The sequence below is a fragment of the Zingiber officinale genome, chromosome 6B, assembly GCF_018446385.1.
Source record: "Zingiber officinale cultivar Zhangliang chromosome 6B, Zo_v1.1, whole genome shotgun sequence".
NCBI lineage: Eukaryota > Viridiplantae > Streptophyta > Magnoliopsida > Zingiberales > Zingiberaceae > Zingiber > Zingiber officinale.
Genome location: NC_055996.1, coordinates 94266110 through 94289343, shown reverse-complemented (window position 1 = coordinate 94289343; position 23234 = coordinate 94266110). Strand labels below are relative to the sequence as shown.

The 23234-nt window shown below is 39.5% G+C and overlaps 1 protein-coding gene, 1 long non-coding RNA gene and 1 pseudogene across 2 annotated transcripts; 2 read left to right on the top strand and 1 right to left on the bottom strand.

Moving 5' to 3' along the window:
- The first annotated feature begins 8140 nt into the window (after positions 1-8140).
- On the top strand, positions 8141-10467 carry LOC121993224. The gene is made up of 4 exons (XR_006115131.1): positions 8141-8541; positions 8646-8708; positions 8817-8927; positions 10232-10467. It is a non-coding gene; the product is annotated as an uncharacterized LOC121993224 (long non-coding RNA).
- Positions 10468-16735: 6268 nt separating this feature from the next.
- Positions 16736-16897, top strand: LOC121993505 (annotated as a pseudogene).
- Positions 16898-18612: 1715 nt separating this feature from the next.
- Positions 18613-19858, bottom strand: LOC121990433. Its single transcript, XM_042544565.1, has one exon. It carries the CDS (start codon positions 19719-19721, stop codon positions 18840-18842), a length of 882 nt encoding a protein of 293 aa, XP_042400499.1. The 5' UTR covers positions 19722-19858; the 3' UTR covers positions 18613-18839.
- Positions 19859-23234: the final 3376 nt, after the last annotated feature.

Here is a 23234-nt window from a genome sequence, read left to right as displayed (position 1 = left end):
TATAATGAGTGCCAAGCAGAGCGACGATTGGGATGGGTGTCGGGGCAAAGCGGCGATTAAGATGAGTGTCGAGTAGAGTGGCAATTGGAATGAGTGTTGGGCAGGTGACAAATGTGATGACTGCCAAGCAGAGTGGCTAGATGCTTTGATCGGAGTAGGAGCCCCTCCAATAAGCACTAAGGTAGGGAGCCACACCCTAGTGAAGTTTAGTTGGGAGCTGTGTTTGAACGAGCTAGTGTAAGGAGCCATGCCCTGGTGAGTTGAGGTTGGTCACGTGAGCCATTTACTCTTATAACTCATTGCTAGATAGGAGTCGAGGACTCGATAGGGTGGTCGTTAGGCGCGTGAGCCATGCATGCTTATAACTCGCACTAGGGCGAGAGTCTAGGACCCAATTGGATGGTCGTTGGGTACGTGAAACATGCACACTTATAACTCATAATAGAGAAAGAGAGTTTAGAAGACACATGAGCCATGCACGCCTATAACTCATCATTGGGATGAGAGTCTTAGAAATTTGAATTAGGCATATATAGCTTTAAATCATGATTTTCTAGCACCTTTGGAGTCTTGAAATTTCAGAATCTCACTCGAACTGAAATGGGTCAAATCAGAGGTGTTTACGTCCATCAGTGGATTTTGACCAAAACCCACTAATGGCCCTCCCATACTTAGATTTACCTGAAATCAAGTTCCCTGTGAAGGTATGGGTGGGGAGATGGTATATATAGTGTCACAACGAATTTATACAACGGTGGCTGAATTTTTTTTTCAACACTTGAACCACACATATATAGCTTTAAATCATGATTTTCTAGCACCTTTGGAGCCCTTGAAATTCTAGAATCTCACTTGAACTGAAATGGGTCAAATCAGAGGTGTTTAGGTCCATCAGTGCGTTTTGACCAAAACACACTCATGGTCCTCCCCTACTTAGATTTAACTGAAATCAAGTTCCCTGTGAAGATATGGGTGGGGATATGGTATCTATGGCGTCACAACAAATTTATACAACCTGGAAATGAAGTTATGGCTCTGTGCCAGTTGGGCCTGATATGCTGTCACATCAGGCCCAACGGTGGCTGAATTTTTTTTCAACACTTCCTACCACACATATATAGCTTTAAATCATGATTTTCTAGCACCGTTGGAGTCCTTGCAATTCCAGAATCCCACTCGAACTGAAATTGGTCAAATCAGAGGTGTGTAGGTCCATTAGTGGGTTTTGACCAAAACCCACTAATGACCCTCCCCTACTTGGATTTAATTGAAATCAAGTTCCCTGTGAAGGTATGGGTGGGGAGATGGTATATATGGTGTCACAATGAATTTATACGACCTGGAAACGAAGTTATGGCTCCGTGCCAGTTAGGCCTGATATACTCTCATATCAGGCCCAAAGGTGGATGAATTTTTTTTTTCAACACTTGCTACCACACATATATAGCTTTAAATCATGAAATTCTAACGCCTTTGGAGTCCTTGAAATTCCAGAAACCCACTCGAATTGAAATGGGTCAAATCAGAGGTGTGTACATCTATCAATGGATTTTGACCAAAATCCACTGATGGCCCTCCCCTACTTGGATTTACCTGAAATTAAGTTCCCTGAAAAGGTCTGGGTTGGGAGATTGTATAAATAGTGTCAAAACTTATTTACACCCCCTGGAAACTAAGTTATGGCTCCGTGCCAGTTGGTACATAACCCACTTCCACTGATGGCCATGCTGTAGACTTAAACCCAATGGTAGCACCTTCAAATGTTATTTTATTTTATTTTTTTATAAGGACCATGGTAGCACGTGTTGAGTTTATAGAAGGGGAAGATAGAATCAAGTTTTAAGAAATAATTTAATATCAGGCCCCACGTTGGGCCTGATATGCGCTCATATCAGGCCCATGTTGGGCCTGATATGCTGTCATATCAGGCCCACGGTGGGCCTGATATGCTGTCATATCAGGCCCAACGGTGGCTGAATTTTTTTTCCAACACTTCCTACCACACATATATAGCTTTAAATCAAGATATTCTAGCACCTTTGGAGTCCTTGAAATTCCAGAAACCCACTTGAACTGAAATGGGTCAAATCAGAGGTGTGTACGTCCATTAATGGGTTTTGACCAAAATCCACTGATGACCCTCCCCTACTTAGATTTACCTGCAATCAAGTTCCCTGAGGAGGTCTGGGTGGGGAGATGGTATAAATGGTGTCAAAACTAATTTATACTCCCTAGAAACTAAGTTATGGCTCCGTGCCAGTTGGCACAGAACCCACTCCCACTGATGGCCATGCTGTAGACTTAAACTCTATGGTAGCACCTTCAAATGTTATTTTATTTTATTTTTTTATAAGGACCATGGTAGCACGTGTTAAGTTTATAGAAGGGGGAGATAGAATCAAGTTTTAAGAAACGATTTAATATCAGACCCCACGTTGGGCCTGATATGCGCTCATATCAGGCCCACGTTGGGCCTGATATGCTCTCATATCAGGCCCACGGTGGGCCTGATATGCAATGGTGGCTGAATTTTTTTTTCAACACTTCCTACCACACATATATAGCTTTAAATCATGATATTCTAGCACCTTTGGAGTCCTTGAAATTTCAGAAATCCACTCGAACTAAAATGGGTCAAACAGAGGTGTGTACGTCCATCAGTGGGTTTTGACCAAAACCCACTGATGGCCCTCCCCTACTTGAATTTACCTGAAATCAAGTTCCCTGAGAAGGTTTGGGTGGGGAGATGGTATAAATGGTGTCAAAACTTATTTATACCCCCTGGAAACTAAGTTATGGCTCCGTGCCAGTTGGCACAGAACCCACTCCCACTGATGGCCATGTTGTAGACTTAAACCCTATGGTAGCACCTTCAAATGTTATTTTATTTTTTTATAAAGACCATGGTAGCACGTGTTGAGTTTATAGAAGGGGGAGATAGAATCAAGTTTTAAGAAATGATTTAATATCAGGCCCCACGTTGGGCCTGATATGCGCTCATATCAGGCCCACGTTGGGCCTGATATGCTCTCATATCAGGCCCAACGGTGGCTGAATTTTTTTTTTTTCAACACTTGTACCACACATATATAGCTTTAAATCATGATTTTCTAGCACCTTTGGAGTGCCTGAAATTCCAAAACCCCACTCGAACTAAAATGGGTCAAATCAGAGGTGTTTAGCTCTATCAGTAGGTTTTAACCAAAATCCACTAATGGCCCTCCCCTAGTTGGATTTACCTGAAATCAATTTCCCTGTGAAGGTATGGGTGGGGAGATGTTATATATGGTGTCACAATGAATTTATACAACCTGGAAACGAAGTTATGGCTCCGTGCTAGTTGGGTCTGATATGCTCTCATATTAGGCCCAACGGTGGCTGATTTTTTTTCAACACTTGTACCACATATATATAGCTTTAAATCATGATTTTCTAGCACCGTCGGAGTCCTTGAAATTCCAGAATCCCACTCAAACTGAAATAGGTTAAATCAGAGGTGTTTAGGTTCATCAATGAGTTTTGACCAAAACCCACTGATGGCCCTCCCCTACTTGGATTTACCTGAAATCAAGTTCCCTGAGAAGGTCAGGGTGGGGAGATGGTATAAATGGTGTCAAAACGTATTTATACTTCCTGGAAACTAAGTTATGGCTCCGTGCCAGTTGGTACAGAACCCACTGAGGCACTGATGGCCATGCTGTAGACTTAAACCCTATGGTAGCACCTTCAAATGTTATTTTATTTTATTTATAAGGACCATGGTAGCACGTGTTGAGTTTATAGAAGGGGGGAGATAGAATCAAGTTTTAAGAAACGATTTAATATCAGGCCCACGGTGGGGCCTGATATGCTGTTATATCAGGCCCAATGGTGGTTAAATTTTTTTTCCCAACACTTCCTACCACACATATATAGCTTTAAATCATGATTTGCTAGCACCTTTGGAGTCCTTGCAATTTCAGAATCCCACTCGAACTGAAATGGGTTAAATCAGAGGTCTGTAGGTCCATCAATGGATTTTGACCAAACCCCACTGATGACCCTCCCCTACTTGGACTTACCTGAAATCAAGTTCCCTGTGATGGTCTGAGTGGGGAGATGGTATATATGGTGTCAAAACGAATTTATACCCCCTCGCTTAGAAGTTATTGCTCTGTGTCAGTTGGCACGGAACAGTTACCTATTTTCTTTTTCAATGACTCCTATCTTATTTTTCAAGGATGACTACAATCCCTTTGTCTGAGTTTGAACTCATTTATATTTCAAAACATATTTACATTACTTTGAAATTTCAAACCCTTTCCTATTGAATTGAAATGTAGAGATATACTAAACCTATATGGTGTGAAGTATTAATTATGCCTTGTAGATGATGGTTGACACTTCTCATACCTATAATACCACTGTATCAAAAAATAAATACTACATAAAACGATATAACAGAAACATCACTTTCCAAAACTGTTTTTCTTACAATCCTATGTATGTACTGCATACAAAACATATGGATCAACTCCTCCAATTTACAATTAATTCAAGAACCAGGGGCTGGCGGCATTCTATAAGTCCTCCGATTATGGCCAAGTTGTTTGCACCTGCTACATTTGACTTTTACCTTCCCATTATGTTTCTACTCGATCCTTGCCTTCTTTCGCCTACCCGACTACACAAGGCTACGGGGGCATAGAACTATAATATTGTTTACTCCCCTAGGCCAAAATTCCTTGCTTCGACAAGGGTAAATACGATCCATGTATGTCGTATTCCAATTCTGTGAATGAAAATAATGTTCACAATATGGGAGTGTATCCATGCTCCGGTGAATGATGACGACAATTGCATGTGAGCAAGGCAATCCTGAAATTTGAAACTCCCCGCAGTTACAATATTTTCTCTCCAAATCAACAATGTATGAAGCGCCCCATGTCTCTACTTCCATTTCAGATTGAGAGTAGGGGTGGACTTTATATCGTCTAGCTTTCTCCCTCCTTGATTCCATTTCTTTGGTAGCATGAGGTGTCAACGCAACATACCATTTCAACACTTCCTCCCTACGGTTAAAGAACCATTGAGCAACATTTCTTCTGGTATTATAAATTAACCTATTTATGGGAAGTTCACGCGTCTCCTTGAACAAAGCATTTAAACTCTCTACACAATTGGTTGTTAGCATTGTGTACCTTCTGCCACTAAAATGTGCATTAACCCATCTTTTAGGGTCAATGTTCTGAAGCCACTTATGAGCATCTGGATATTTATCAAGCATGGACTGCATTATGAGATCATATTGGAGTGTTGTGTTTGCTCGAGCTGCTGCCCAAAACAAGCCCAAACCTGACTTACTACCAGTATCTGTTACCATATTGCAAGACATGTGGTGGCAACAAAAAACATGATGGGCGGTAGGGTAGACTTTCCTAACTGCTGATATAATGTCGCGATGTCTATCTGATATAGGGATGGCAACGGGGCGGGGCGGGGCGGGGCCGGGTTTGCCATTCCCATCCCTGCCCCGTTTTCATTTTTTCGGGTTCGGGGATTCCCCATCCCCGCCCCATTTCTAAATTAATTTATATTATTATTATTATTATTTAATAATAATTATTAATGATAATATTAATATTAATATCAATATCAATAATATTATTATTAATAATATTTTCAAAATTTTTAATATTAATATTAACACTATTATTAATATTTTTTAAAAAAATCTTATTATTATTTATTAATATTAATAATAATAATATTCGGGGCGGGTTCGGGGATGGGGATAGTATTCCCATACCCGCCCCATCCCCGAAAAATCGGGGATCCCCATCCCCATTTCAGGTTTTCCCCGCGAGGCCCCAAACCCGCGGGGAAAATTGCCATCTCTAATCTGATACTATAGTCATTGACTCTAAATCAACATCAAAGAATCTCTTCGTATGATCCAAAAACCACTCCCATGCAGACTCACATTCAACTTCAGCGATTCCAAATGCTACTGGGAGGACATTGTCATTAGCACCAATTGATGTAGCCATCAACAACACACCCGGATATTTGCCTCTTAGGTGTGTGGCATCAATTCCAATCAATTTGCGAAGATAAGACCTGAATACTCTTCTAGATGCTCCAAAACCCTAAAAACAGCATTGGAACTGATTATCCCCATTCCTGTGTAGTGCCACATAGGTTTCAGCATCCCTGACTCTTAACTCACGCAGATATAGTGGAAGATCTCTATATGCTTGGTCATAATCTCCAACAACTTTCTTCATCACTTTCTCTCGAGCTATGCATGCTTTTCTGTATGATATGGTCACTCCAAACCTAGCTTTTATATCTGCTATAATCATACTTGGCTTGTATTGTTCATTAGCAAGAAATTGCTCTTCAACAAAAGAAGCTACAAAGGATGAAGAGCATGCTTGATGATCAGCACTTTTCCTAATGGTGCCACATTGATGTTCCTTTATATATTTCGTAACAATGAACTCTACATCTCCCGGGCAACTACTCTCCATTTACACAGTTGATTGGAGCAGACGACTTTTACTTTATTTTTCTGAGTGTCAACTAGGTTATATCTCATATGTTAACCATGGCATGTTTCACAAGTGCATTCTTGAACTCTTGTCGAGACGAAAAAAATCTTTCTAACAAAAAATTCACGCTCATCTGTTGCCTCTTCAATTGGCCTTTGGAGCAATCGAGAATTTAGAATATATGGATCATCAGCTATTGGGAACTCCTCCTCTAAGTCACTATACTGCTCTGGAGATATTTTATATTGTTCAATCTGCATATCATCAGCTAAGAATTCTTGTACATCTGTATTACATTGAAATTCCTCTCTAATTCGATTATAATACCCTTCCTCCTCACTCCAAGTAGGCTCAAAGTAATGATCAAGTGTTGTACAAGGATTCAGAACTTCATCTTCTTGAATATTAGCTTCTTCATTTTGATCAAATGTGAAATTACTGCTTCTATTTCTATTTGTGTTAGGCACACAACTATACTGCGAAGATGATGAAATATTTGTTCTGGATACTTCTCCTACATTAGCTCCATGTCCAATTCTAGAATTTGTATCAAGTGTATTCCATATCTTAGAGAGAATATCTTCAGTTATATGATCGTCCCTGATAAATAAATTCCAAACTAATTTAGTAAATTTGCAACTACATAATCAAGTGTTGTCGTTAATTTGTAATTTTGCTCAATTGAAACCACTAGGAAGGGTTGAGCGAGGAAAAAATCTATATGATGTAAAATCCAACTTTTAACCAAAGATCACGTTGGGCCTGATATTATCGATATCAAGCCCCTACTGAAGTAGACACTTCTTGTAAATTAGGACCACCACTGACTAAACCCTAAATAAAAAATGGTTAGCCAAACTTAACTATCAACCTCAGAAACTAACAAGACTTTAAAATATTACATCATATTGCAGGTATTGTTGAATATTTATTCCCCACACAACCAAAATAAACCATAACAACCATTTTTTCCACCACCCTTTGCTACAATACTGTAATTTTTATTTACCATCATTACCCTAATTTATAGTAATAAATCTATACATACATGTCTAAATCTTTAAATGTATTCTTCTACTAATTTTCCTCTTGTAAGAAGTTTGTCCTTCTTGGCTGACGTTCTTAACTATAGTTGTCCTTTGGTCTCCTCTTGAAACTCTTAACAAGCGAAAACCTAACAGGTCTATTGCAATCCCGCCAACCAGCAAGAGCAGTAATGGAAAGCTCAGGGTTCATATTTCTTTCGTGTTTATAACACCACGCAGAGGGATGGAGGGAGAGAGATGCATCCGAACCACAAATTATTTTTCAATTCGATTTGTGCCTTGGATGCTTGGAAAATGGTGATTGAACAACGTGGTTGTGAGAAACGGCAAAATAAATAATAAATGATTATAGGGGAATAACCCAAAATAATTTATAGGAATTTTTAGATATTTTTCTGAATTTATTTGGAGGACATATGACAGTATTTAAGGGGATAAATTATTGGGCTTAAGATGGTAATGGAAATCATCATTAGAGGAGGGTTAAGGGGTGGTTAGGATGCAACCTAACCTAGCATATCCCTATAAGAAGCTACAAGACCAACCCTAAAAACGCCGCCTCAACCCGTTCGTGTCCACTGTGCCGCCGACTCCCTTACTGTGCGCCACTTCGCTTGAGTCCCCGAACCAGCGCCGCGATGATCCTTCGCCCAAGCTCACGGCGACGAGTGGTTCACCGCAGCCTCACCGAAGCCTCTCAGTCCCCTACCCTCGTCTATAGTATCACCGGGGTTCTCCTCTCCGGATTTCTACGCCGTGCAAAGAACCCTCAGCTGGGTGAGGAGGTTGGAGCTCGGTAGACACCGGAATTGGATCGTCTGCTCTAGAGCTAGATAGTGGCGAGGACTGGTACTCCGGGTGGCTATCTCGTCTTCCCAAGGCTTAGGGCTGAGCTGAGTTCGTTGGATACTTCTTCTCCGTCGGGCTTTCCTTCGCCGACTGTGGGGGATTTCTCCATTAAGGTAAGTTGAGGTGAGGATTGATTCAATTAGGGTTTTGGTAGCTCTGGAAGCTGTGATGTGTGGCCAGATGGGAGAATGAACGGATTATGGCTTGGTTTTGGCAGGGTCTTGCTGTGAGGGGCTCGAACACCATTCCCAATAGCTGTTCTTCGTTTGAGAACCATTAGGTAAGGTTTCTACCACTATTAGATGTTAGGGTTTCATATCTAAATGTGGGTTTCAGATTGGATTTGATACTGAGTATGTATTGATTGGGGTGCTTGTGATGTATATAGCCCTGTAAAAGCTTGGTTGGGTGATCTGTGGCAGTAGACTCCACTAGCGAGCACTTTGCCAGCAATTCCACTTTCGAACAGAGGGTTAACGGAAGGGATTTTTGCTCTAAGGTAAGATCCTGGAATTTAGATACCTGTTGTAGCTTTGACTGTAAATGCTCGGTAGTCATTGGGAGTTAGATCATGATTGGTAACCCTAATTATGATAGTCTAAATTAAAGTCTTGAATTGGTTCGAGTAGATTAGAGAATGGGGATGAATGTGTCCGGATTAACTACCTGTTCTGTATATTAAGTTAGCTATTCAGTCTCATATGTATTTAGCTAAAATTGATACGCTGACACAAGACTTTGATCGAGGCGGGAGTCGTGACAAAGTTGACGTCAGATTCAGACTATATTTAGAGGCGGGTACTTCTTGACTTGCTTCTTTAGTTTTGATCTTAGTGCATGAGTTAGTCTCAGATATGTAGTATCTATCTTGACTCTACTCGTATTCGTTTCTTGTGCTTGATACTTTGTCCACTAAATCTTCGAGCTGCTCGAATTCGTATCAATACAGTCTCATGTTGTTATCTTTGATATTTAGCAGATATTAGACACTATGTTTACCTGTATGACTATTGTTTATTTATATTTCGTATTGAGCATGCGACTTCATGTAGCATACCTGATATCCGTTGTTTATGTATGATGACTGTTGCATTATCCGCATCATGTCATAGCATGCATGTCAGTGACCATATCTCCCTTGTGGTTGAGGAGGGTCGTTGACCAGAGCCGCACACTCGACCACTCATGGGTAGTGGTAGCGGGAGTGTGCCGCTTGTCCTGTCATGCTCTCACTCGGTTACTCATGGGTAGTGGCAGCTGGAGTTGTGAGCAGCAGGGACCCTATTGCGTCGTAGCTAGATAGCTACTGAGCAAACTGTCCACTCGATTACCCGAGAGTGGTAACGGCTGTAGTGGTTCAGTAGTCACCGATCCGGCCTCTCGACCATACAGGGGTCGTGGTGTAGAGAGGTAGGCGGGGTGACCATTTCTGCATACGCTATTGATATCTTACATGTTTATATTGCTGTTGTTTGTTTATGCTGTTAGTTGTTTACTTATGCAGTTCTATTATCACATACATGTTATACGCTTAGACACTGCTTACCTTGACAGTATACCTTACATGTGAACTAGATAGTTATGAGCAGTATTGTAGTAGTTTGTGATACTTCTGACTACTAGCCTAGGATATGGTATCAGGTATAGATTTACATGCTTTACATACACAGTAGTATCTGCTATTTATCATTCTGAGACTGTATCTTATTGCATACCTGGCACGTTATTTTACTCATGCACTGTCTATTTCCTTACCCGCTGAGTCTTTATACTCACCACCTCATACATTGGTAACTTCACCAGGTAGCCATTAGTTGATGCCAGTATGCTTGGAGGAGGATCCCGACTGCCAGTCCCACGTCGTTTCCGAGGACGGATTTCTGATTTTGTTTATCTTTCGGGTTGTGAGTTGAACCTTTGAACTTGGTGTTATAATAACCCATTTGGGGACTTGATGTTATTCTGTGATTGGTTTTGCTTTGTCGAGGAGTCAAGCCGAGCCGGCCCGCAGTGAGTTTCTTTTGGTATTTTGGTACTTATTATTCGTTTTCCGCTGTGTTTGATTTACCAGCCGAGTGGGCTGCTTATTATCTGTGTGGTTGTGCTTAGTTCTTGCCGTGTTGGCTATATTTTACATATGTATATTTGTTAGCTATGTATACTGGTTCATTTGTCACTGCTACAGGGGAGGTGCTGCCCGATTTTCGTCGGACAACCTTACTTTCGGGGCATGACAATTTATGGCGCTTACTTGGCTACCAGGATTCATAAACTCTAGTACTTAGCATGAAGGTCTAGAGTTCGAATCTTGGGGAAGGTAAAAATCCACTGGCCAGAGGTGGAAAGACCTAGTGAGTAACGACATCGTCGAGGGTCATCGATCGACGACATAAGGAATCGTCAATTGAGACATACAACTATAGATTAAGAACTCTAGATTTCTAATGAGGGTCTAATCATGACACCCTAAATACTGCTATTGATACATGTCATGTCATCATTATATGTATACATAATCATATATTTATGCTATTAGATTTTACCCTACTATTCGTCCTTTAAATTTAAATTATGAAAAATTATACATGAATTTAGTGGTTGTTATATCATGACATACATGTATCTTATTTGTATCAAAACTCTATACATATTAAATTTCTTTTGAAAGATATGCGATTTATATATGTCATGCTCATTTATATTTATATGTATTATTTTAATTTTCTACAATTAAGGACGTATGCACTCTATACATATTAAATTTCTTTTTGAAAGATATGCGATTTCTATATGTCATGCTCATTTATATTTATATGTATTATTTTAGGTTTTTACAATTAAGGACGTATGACATTATTTAATGGAGCAGAAGATGATTTTCTTAAAACGTGTTAATTCGGATGAATCGAATTGGTTCCGTTTGAATTATTTTTTTTTAAAAAAAAATAACTTGAATCTGTTTCAATCTGAATTTAACCTAAAATTTCTAAACCCGAATTTAAATCCGACCAACTCGATTAACCTAAAGAATAATTCAAAAATTTGATTCAAACCCACTTTATTTTTTGATTATTTTTTCTATAATTATCACTTTTTTCTCCGTATTCCATCATTATTATACTAATATTTATATTAATATACATAAAAATATCTTAATTTTTAAAATAAAATTTGATTTAACCTCAAAAAATATATTAAACCCTATATTTAAATCAACCTGGGTCAATTTGAACAAAGTCTAACCCAACCCGAAAATTTTCAACCCAAAGATGCTCCAATCTGAGCCTAACCCGAATCCGAAAATGCTCCATCCGAACTTGAATTTTTCAAATCAACTCAGCTTGGGTCATCGGATCAGATTTATTTTTGGCACTCTTAATTTTCTTCACTTCGAATGTCCCTCATCATCGGCCTCATAGCAAAATGAAGAAAAATAAATCACATACTAAGCAACCTTTTAGATGAGAGGGTATTTAATCCTTAGAGAAATAAACCCTGTGAAAATCAATCCTTTTCAATAAAATAATTCTGTCACCTAAATACCAACTCAGCTATATTATTGGGGCACATGTGACATTATTTAAAATCATATGTCAGATAGTCAAATTAGAAATGTCAAAATGATACACATGATGGTACCAGACGAATATGTTCGCTCCCAACGTCCTCGTCAATTCATCCCAGGATCAATACGGAGGAGGTAAATCACGGACGGCTACTAGTATTTGGAATAGTTAATAATACATAAAAGGAGGTATTTACCTCGACTTTGTCGAGACAAGATGATACACATAAAGAACCGTCACATCAACGATCCTCCTAAAGTCGATCCCACGGATATGGAGGGAGGTAAATATAGGTACATAGTTGAAAGTGTTTGACAGAGACATTAACCCCAGACCATGATATCCCAAGAATCAAACTTTGAACTTCTCAATCATAAGACCATGCACCCTCAATTGTTCTACGTCCTTGGACGACAAGATGATACACATGATACAAAAAAGGCGGAATCCGCCGCCCCGACGGCCCCCTACGCCTGCCCCACGGTGATGTAGGAGGAGGGTTAATCAGGGTGAATGCTGGGCTGACAAGTGGCTGGGGTTCGAGGCTTTAAGCCGGCAGACGGGGATATTATCCCACATTGCAACCGTCGACACTCGAACCGCTGCGTCATGATACAACTTCCCAGCCACTTACCAACTGATCCAGCCCCTGGGGGCGACAAGATGATACACATGATCCCATAGCATAAGGATAATCTTATTACACCCTTTATAATTCATAGGATAACTTATATTATTGAGACATATTAGACGCATGTAAGATATTAGAATAATGAGTTGAATTCAAGAGGCTGACATGGTGCATCAAAATGAACTAAGCTTAATCAAATTACATGGACCTTATGTACTGATCATGGAAAAATAAAACTAATGTACAAGAACTTATTACAACTAATGTACAAGAAAGTTTAAATAAAAAAACTTATTAAATTGCACATATGGATAACTTAAAAAAAACGAAGAATCAACATACAATAAGAGGGTCAAACATCTAAAGCCCTGAACATTATAGAATACTTTAAACCCTGAACATTTAAATTGTGAAGCTCACGGACAAGATCTAATAGTTGTTAATTTCAGATTTTTCAATAGTTGTTAATTTCAGAAATAGATACATATTGAAAAATCTTTGGAGGTTTAACGAGAGGCGTCACGACGGAGAAATAAGATTGCCCTAGCTTCTCTTTGGAGGTTTAACGAGAGATACAGTGAGGGGCATAAGGATTTGAAGCTTTGCGGCCGCGTGAGGATCTGAGAGCGAGGAACACCGGAGGATGGCGTCGTGATGGCAAAATAGGGTTGCCCTAGCTTCTCTTTGGAGGTTTGATGAGAGAGACGGTGAGAGACCCGAGGATCTAGAAGCTTCGTAGCCATGCGCGGATCTAAGAGCGAGGAACACCAGAGGGGTGAGGTCTTTGGAACCGAATTCGAAATTCAGATATCGTGTTTCTACACTCCTATGTACAGTGAAAATTTAAAATTTTATTTATGATTTAACAATAAAATCAAATGAGTGTTCGTATGGATTTTTAAATTAACATAAGCATGATCTTTATCTAAACATGCATTACAATATAATCGTCTAAGTAAAATCCTATAAGCATAATAAAAATAAATTATCGTGTGATTGATTCATATAATGTTAATTTAATCATTTTACTTAGACATATTAAACTATCTAAAATAAATATATTAGATCATCTAAGCATAACCTAAATAAAATTATTAACACATGCATCAATATACATATGAATCATAGTATAAGCATAAATGTGTCCCCTCGAAAGGGTCTAGTGGCTAGCGCATGAGGTGTTGCCATCATGAGGTCTGGGGTTCGAATCTTGGCAAAACCGCTAGTCACTATTCCAAAGGCTAGTAGCCGCCCATAATTTACCTCCTCCGTGTTGGCCCTGGGATGGGTTGACTCATCCGTGTTGGCCTTGGGACGGGTTGACGGGGGTGCTGGGGTCATTCGTCTAATCCAATCCACGATCGAAGTCCTCTTTTCAACACCTCATCGCACTAGTGATCAAGTGTCATTTTTTATCAAGACGGTTGAAACGTCTTCTTAGAAGATGAGGAAGAGGCTGCCCAATTATCTCTTCACAAGGGGATATCTAATAGCTCTTAACAAGGGGCTACACCTTCCAAAATTCTACAAGAAGGTGGACGACAACAATACTTCTTGAAGAGGAGAAACAACAATAAAGAGATAAGATTTTTCAATGGAAGAAAGGGAGAAGATTTCTATCTTGTTTCTTTGAGAGGAGCTGTCGAATTTCTCTAATCCAAAAAGACGAAAAACTTCCCGAACAAAACACGCACCACCAAGGAGAAGATCTCTATATGTACTTCTCTCCAAGGGAGAGGAAGAAAAATGTGGCTACCGAATTTATGAACTCCATAACGCGGTGGAAGTAGTGGATGAGGGAACTGGCTCCAAAAACCATTTCTAAAACTCCCCTTTTCCTTTTTTTTTTCTTTTTAATTTTTTTATTTATTTATGATGCAATCTTTAATGTATTACATTTCTTCTTGGGCTTGAGCATATAAGGCCCATTGTATTTTCCATCTTGGCCTATTGTGTTTTTAAAATTTTTCTAGAATCCAATAATATGAGTTTATTGTAATTATATTAACGATTCATTATTGTTGATGCGGTAAATATACTTGCTCACTATTACAATGATATAAATTTAATTTATAAACTGTGTGGAACTCTTCTACTCTCCTTGTTTCCATTAATTGGAAATTACTCTAACATTTGATCATGTCACTGTTTGATCACATCAAACTTTATTCATCAAATTCAACTACTTGAATTTGACTTTCTCAATGAGAAATAGGAAAATCAATACTTGTGTGATCCTCAATAGTTCAGGGATATAGCTAGCTATGTGTTCACAACTCTTTGTGATTCAGAAGTATATTTGTCTTGTATTTGGGCATACTCTTAATAGTCTCATCCTATGATCAACTCCTTAATTATAGGACGTCAGAACTAATTCTGATTGACACCCAATGAATCATGACAAGAGCGTCTAGTAGCACTGCCCCGTAATTACCTAGGTATCACTGAATAGTACCTACAAGAATCAGTCGATTATAGTTAATGTACAGTTCGGTCTCTTCATCTCATATATCCCGTCAAATCTACAACCATTGGTACATCAAAGATTATATATTATTCGACAACCATGTAATATATCTTATAGTGATGTCGCATGTATAACTAGGAAACTCCTTTCCTAAAGTACATCTTACAGCTATGATCAGAGACTTCATACATTATAAAACAATATATATATTACATAAGATATTCACACATATGATCTACACCTGTGGATGTGTAGCGAATCTCCGACTGCAATACACTTACTCCTATATATTTTGTTACTATACCCAATCTCACTACTTGATGACTTTAATAGAGTCGGTAAATGAGTCAAAATGCAGCCTCAGCATATAAATGTCTCAGTGTTGTCCCGGGTCAAAAAGACTACTAGTGTACAATCACAATCAAAGACTTATCCAATCGATAAATGATAACCACTCGGAAAGTTTGTGTGAGGGATGTTCGATGAACTCGTTGTATGATCACCCATCTATATGTTTGAACATCTCTATGTACTTACCAATGAAATGTGGCTCACTACATTACAGATGCTATTCTCTTGCTCGAGCGACGACCTTTTATCCTTGTTTATTAGGAGACCCAATTGACTAGGAATAAATTTAGAATATATAGTGAATATTGATGTATCTCATGATGACCATCATATGTACCACTACATCTCACTATAGTATATTCAAGGACTTTATCTATGCATCTAGTATGAGTATAAAGGTAAAGTAAATGTCAAACTGAATTGAATTATATTAAAATAAAGATTGTTTATTTACATGAATCAATAAAGCCCTAGCCAACAGTTGGCTTTCTAGGGCACCTACTCTAACACGAGAACAACGTCAAAGCAGTAAAATAGGGTTGTCCTAGCTTCTCCTCAGAGGTTTGACGAGAGAGATCAACTTTAGTTGTGAAGAGGAAAGTGTTATTTGAAAAATGCAAAAGCAAAAGAAAAGCCAAACGTGTTTTGTGGAAAATGCAAAAGCAAAAGAAAAGTCACGTTCCGCATGCCAACGGAGCAGTCGCCACATGCACGTATTATAAGTATCGTAGGATAACAACTTTGTGTATATATCTTACTATTTTATTAAAAATCTACCCCCTTTACAAACTAATTTTGGTGAGCCCAAAATGAAATTACATTAATATCCTTTTTTCTTTTCACACCAAAAATAATTTCAAGGTTTATTAGTACTTTCCACAAACATATCAATCAGGAATCTAGAATTCAAGACTTAGTTGCGGTGTATAATTAGACATTTTTCTTATTAATCAATCAATGATTTAGAGTTCGAGACTCAGCTGCAGCGTATTATTAGAAATTTTTCTAATCAATTAGGGATTTAAAGCTTCAGACTCAATTGTGGTGTATTATTGAAAAAATTTCTCATTAATCAATTAGAAATCTAGAGTTCTCTTTAGTCTCACATCTTAGAATTAGTAATACTGCGAGCAGATAAGCTTTTATAAATATCTTAGGTCGGTAATGTTAGAAAGCATACTTTTATCAGCTTTTTGGCTAAAATCAAGTATGATATTAAATTAATTTTTTATAAGGGGAAGTCCTTTACAATGTAGCTTGCTGTTGGGATTCTCGAGGTATGACGCACCCTTATCCAATTTATGAGTGGTCTTTTGGCTAAGATTAAGTGTAGTATTTGTTCTTATCAGTTTAATATCTGATATAAAGAATTAAATTAATTTTTTATGAAGGAGAGTTCGTTACTCGCACGTGTTCATTATTATATTACACACGCAGCCAGGAGTGGAGCCATGTATAGTTTTGTAAGTATTCCTAGAGGTGTATAAAATTATAAAAATATTAGAGTCTTGCCCCACTAAAAAAAATATAGTTTTGTAAGTACCCCTAGAAGTGTATAAAATTATAAAAATATTAAAGTTTTGCCCCACTAAAAAAAATAAAAGTAGAGGCAATATTCAAAAATTATATTTTCTATAGGTCAATTTTTCTTCCCTCAAATCTCCCTCTATCTTCTCCCATCTAGTATAAAGGACCTAATGCACGCAACGCGTGCACGATTACACAATCACTAGTGTGTGTGTATATATATAGAGGTGTGGTCGCATGTGTGTCGAATGACTGGGTGTGTTTAGTTTAAAATAATCTTGGTTTTATGATTACCAAATAATCACATAACTAAGGTTATGGGAAATAAAATATAACCAAATATTATTTGATTTAACTTAGGTAATACAACAAAAACTTATTTATTTGAAGGTTTTACTAAATAAACTAATTTAATATTTTACTATATTACACTCAGTTACAAAACCAATTATATTATTATTATTATTATTATTATTATTATTATTATTATTATTATTATTATTAGTACTCACCTTAGTATTAATTAGGGGTGTACATGAATTAAATTGTTCATGAGTCGTAGCTGGGTCAAAATTCAACTCAAGTTTAAAATTGAGTTGAGCTCGAACCGAACTTGAGCCGGTTTAATTAGAAATCGAGCTGAGCTCGAGCCTAATTATTACTTGCTCGGTGATTCATCGATCATAAACTAATAATAATATATATTTTTATAATATATAATATATTAATTTATTTATTAAAAATTGAGCTCGAGCCTATAATTAAATATCGAGTTCGGGCTAGAGATCAATTCTACCAACTTGAATGAACTTGAGTTTAAATCGAATTAATATAAATCGAGTTGAGCCAAACTCAAAGCTATACCGGCTCAAATTCGACTTTCGTTTATCGCCTTACAATTAACTATCTAACTCACCGACAGATTCTTACACCATCATCAGGTCAAATTATACATGCTTTATAATTTCCTATGTTACCTTGTGAACCTTTCTCATTTTGGACCATTGATGGGAAATCTCCATCGTCTTTTTCTTTTTCTAATCTCTGACCTGGCCCCTTTTTTCCTCTAAAGAAATAGGCAGTGGCCTTATGGATTCCAGAGGCAAAGCTGACGGAAAAGTGAAATTGAGTCACTTCTTTTTAATCTTCAATTAAATTGGCTCTTCGATTCTACAAATTTAAATTGTTAATGGTTGAAATTTAGCTGCTATTAAAAGATTATCCCTTCATTCTTTTATTTTAATTTAGAAAAAGATATGCTTAAAGAATGAATATTTAAAAAATATTTAAAAATAGACATATAAAATGATTGAGACCGTAAAAAATAAAATGATGAATCATAAACTCATATGTACATTTAAATATTTTTTTAAAATTTTTCCTTATACATATTATTACTTTGTAACTTATAAGAACAAGTATATATTTTTAGATCTTTTTGATAAAATAAAAATGGTCTGAATATTTGTATTTTTTTTATAAGAAAAAAATGGTTTCAACCTTGACCACATGACGACTCAAGAGCCAGATGGTTCAGCTTTTCTTCCAATGATTTTTTTTTGTTCTTTTCCAAAACCATAATTAAAGTAAATGCAATTTTGGTAGAGGACTAAATGAGAAATGATCTAAAATAAAAAATAAATGCACTGTCTGTCGCTCACATATTATATTGCACCGAAACTCTGCATTATCCGTAAAATTACACCTCCACAGCTAATTGTAAGCCAGAATAATTTACATTTTTATATTTATTTTCCAAAAGGGACACGCAGAATAAAAAACACAAATTATCAACTTTTAAAATTTTAAATGAAAAATCTTACATCGGCAATAACGGCGGAATATTCTCGCTCCGGCGCGCCGGACAGCTCAAAGGCTCCTCTGCCTCTCCTCCCCCCGATCCGACGTCGAATTCCCAGATTGTTCCAGATTTCCACCCGCCGGCGATCTGAACTCGGCGTAGGCCTGCTTCACCGGAGACCCCAGAGCGTGGTCAGCCGTGAACTCCGTCCACCCCTGCCTCATTCCCCTGTTGAGCCGCGCCACGAACCCAAGCTCCCGCTCCTCGCAGTAGCTCACGAATTCCGCCGACCAACACCAACACCTCCCAGACTCACCGCACGTGCTGTTGGGGCTCGGTCGGAAGCCGGCCTCCGCCGCGAGGTAGTCCGCCATGGCCTCCATCAGAGACCCTGGCGCGCCGCCCTCGTCCCATAGCCAGAGCCTCGCGACCGAGCGGTGCACCGCGGCGGACACGGCGGCGTCGGCATCGGCCGCCGACATGACGGCCAGGCTGAGGAGCACGACGTATTCGCCGGAAGCGGCGCCAGGGCGCACCGAGGCCATCGAGGTGAGGTCGACGCTGGCGAGTTGCATGGCGATGCGGTCGACCGGCTTGCGAGGGAATCGGTCGTCCGGGTAAAGAGCTTTCTCGGCGAAGCGACTGGCGCGGTGGAGGATACGGTGGGCGCGGCCGTTGGATACGAAGAGGAGGTCAAAGCGGCGTGCGGCGGCGGATGAGGGAGCCGCGGAGGAGATCACGGAGATGCCGACGCCCTTGGAGGCCTCGTAGTTGGCCCAAAGGGAGAGGACGACGAGGGTGATGGTGGCCGTAAGGCGGGTGAGGATGATGGTGAGAGTGGGGGTGGAGGCGGAGAAGGAAGAGGAAAAGGAGGAGGAGGAGGAGGAGGAAGAGGAAGACGAAGATGTGGTGGAGATGAGTGGCTCTTCCTGATCATTGGACGTTGACATGTTTAGAAAGAAAGGAAGAGAGTTTGTTCCCAAAATTTTCTCCTTAAGATCGAGCTTCTGCTTTAATGATGACTGTGCGATTATAATGAGAAAGATATTGTATTATCTAAAGAAAATAAATGCAATGCATCTAGGCAAAGACAGTGGCAGCTGCACTTGTGAATATAATGACCTGGCAATAATGCAGGGCTTACAACCAACGTTACATGGTTATGAATCAGCAAGATTAAATTAAAACCCTAGAGATAGTGCAATAGCCAAGTTGGTCACTGATTAGATGGGACCCACGAAATTAGATTGGATGTCAAAAAAGTCAGCTGGTATGATGATCAAATTTAAAAAAAAAAAAAACAGCTTAACTGTCAGATCGTATCGATATCATACTAAAATAAATCTAGTATCATTATTGATTGTTTTGGCTAATCAAACCAAAGGATCGATCGGATAATCTAGGCATATCACTCGACTAAACTAAACTCTATATTCAAGTATAGCGGTCAAGTGCAAGATGAACCATCGACATAAAGTCCGACCAGACATAATGCCCGAGTAGATGTCGAATCCCCAACATAAACCTGGTCGACTCAAAGGCTAGTCGGACCTTAGAGGCTCAGCTCCTTACTTTTCCAAATACAAGGCTCTCAACTTATATCCTACTCGATCCTAGAGCCGGTCGAACTTACGAGACACAACTCTCCACTTCTCATAAGCATAACTTTCAGCTTATATCTACTCGGCCCTAGCGCTGGTCAAACATCTGAGGCCCAGTTCTCCATATGAGTATGACTCCTAGTCTATAGTTGGTCGACCTAGTAGGGTCAATCGGACTTTCTCTAAAAGACAATATTGTTAGAGAGTCATAACAATCTATCAGGGAATATGTTATTACTCTAATATATGCATGTAATGGAGCCTTCCTCTACCTATAGGAAGGCTATCATACATACTCCACCACCCGACATACTTTAATTTGATACCAGACATTTCCTGCCGCCGCATTAATGTGGAGGTTATGAGAGGCGGTATAAAAAGATGTCCTCTTTGTTGGCCATGTACGCGAGGTCTCCCTACCGCAGTTCATCAGTTGTTACTATTGTTCATCTTCTTCTCTATTTCGCTCGACTACTGTTCTGACTTCAGCGTCAGAGTGCCTACGTCAGAGACCCCCTCCTTCGTTCTTGCTCTAACGCTCCCCTTTGCTCTCTTTACGGTGTGCTCAGGAAGAAGTGTTAGGTGTCATCTCTTCTCTATTGCAGAGTCTTCTCCCAGTCAACAATGGAGTCATCTGCCCAGTACACTATCTTCACCGCTTTTAGACAGGATCAAATTTGACATCATCTCTGAGAACTTCGCCTAAATTTGAAACACAAAGATGGAAGAAGTTGGATAACTCACCACAGTCACCTTATCACAAGAAAACTTAGAGCTGCTAATAGCGAGCTGAGCGTAAAAATTAGTGCAACAACAACAAGCAGCACCCGGGGGTCATTTGCCGCACGACCCAGCTACATTAATAACGGGCCCTCACACCAAGCGAGGGACCCTAGTGGAAGCCCCAACTGGGTTCTAACAAATTCCTCCCCCTCCGATGGGCTTCATGCAAGTGCCCGCGTAACTGATAGCTTGCCGCCCGTGCCATCCTCCCCGGTCGTGTATCACAGGGCGTTGCTCTTCACATCGTTCGATGATATGGGACGGATGGAAAGGCCCCAAGTATCATCTTCTGGAGGCGCGTTCGCTCGGGATCTTCAAAACAAGGAAGCCCTAATGGCCATTATTTCCCCTGAGCGGATAAGTGTGTCATTCTCCTAAGAAATTTTAGAGGGCAGACTACTGAGCCACTTCCACCCTTTGACGATCGAAGAATACGGAGGAGCGACTGACCCAGAAGATCATCTGTTGGTGTAGGTTACACTAATGATCAAACTCAGATTTTGATGTATGACAAAGGTTAAAGTTAGATTATATTGTGATGTAATCCTTTTACCAAGTAAGCAGGATATGAACCTAATAGGTCTAGAGGACTGAAACACCAGGCTGAAGTCCAGCTAGGTTGATAGATGCCACGAAGTCCATATTGATTGAGATCTAGCAAGAGGAAGTCTAGTTGGGTTGACAACTGGTTGAAGTTCAGATTGGTTAAGATTTGACAAGAAGTCCTGGTGGGTCAAGAGACCTGACATCAAGAAAGTCTGCGATTAGTAAGTGGAGGTAAGCAATTGAAGGAGAGATCCAGTGAGAACGAGTTCCCAATTGAGAAAACAGTAGGCGCCAGTCCGACCTAGGGTTTCAATAAAACTCAAAGTCAAGACCAGATGTCTGGAGATTGTCAAATATTACTACTTTTCTTTCCAAGTTATTTCTTGTTGTACTAATCTTGTGATACTGGAATCAAAAAGCTGGAAAAAGAGGGATCCATGTGCCTGGAGGTCTGGGCACTCAGAGTTGGTCCAGGTGCCTGGGAAGGGACCAAACCATGCAGGCAACCGGTTGAGGTAGTAGACTCTGATATGCCGGTACACATCAGGGTCCGGGGGCCTAGAGAAGGATAAATTTTCAAAGATGGAGTTTTATCGAGGAGCCACTACATCAGCACTCCAAGCACTCGAGGGTGGTTTGGGTGCCCAGAGATGGCCTATAAAAAGGATTTCAACTAACAGCTCTAGAATATTAGTCGCTCTGACTTTTGGACTTGCGTGTTGCTCCAAGAAGACTCCGACAATGAAAGGCTAGTTCAACAACCGATACTAAAGCTTACACTTTACTTGTTGTCGGTACATTTTAGTTTATTACATTGCACTTAAATTATTATAATCTTTTCAAGTTTATAGTGATTGCCCAACGAAAGTACTCAACGAGTGCGGACCTTAGAATAGGAGTCATAGAAGGCTCCGAACTAAGTAAAAAAAAAATTTTGTGTTAACACTTTCTCTTTCTACTTTCTCTTTTCTACTACATTTGTTTTAACTCATGATTTCAGAATAAAGTGACGAATACTATTCACCCCCACCTTCTAGCGTCTTTTCGATCCTACATCATCAAAAGCAACCATCCTTCATCAATACACGGATGATGTTAAGTGTTGAATGTTCCTTACCACTATTTTCATCTCGGCACAAAGATATGGTTCCACCGGCTCTCGACTGAGTCCATTTGATGCTTCAAAGATTTTTGCAAAGTCTTCCTGCACCACTTTATCGGCAGCAGGAGATACCAAAAGACCAACCTGAGTTTGTTTGTGCTCAAGCAAGGGGCCAAAGAATCCTTACAAACATACATCAAGAGATTCAATCAAGTGGCACTAAATGTTCCGTCCGCCACTTCCAAAATATTAATAAGCGTTTTATCCCATGGTCGAGAATTTTTTTGAGCCATCGTCAAAAAGCTCTCAAAGGACTTCGACGACCTGCTGGGGAAAGCGGTCAAATACATTAATGTAGAGGAAGCCCAACCCACCTAGAAGGAGGTGACTATCTCAGCTCCGATCGACCAAGCCTATCGGAAACAACTACC

Excerpts from the sequence above, each read along its gene's own strand:
- LOC121990433 (XM_042544565.1), bottom strand. The coding sequence starts at position 19,721 with ATGTCAACGTCCAATGATCAGGAAGAGCCACTCATCTCCACCACATCT.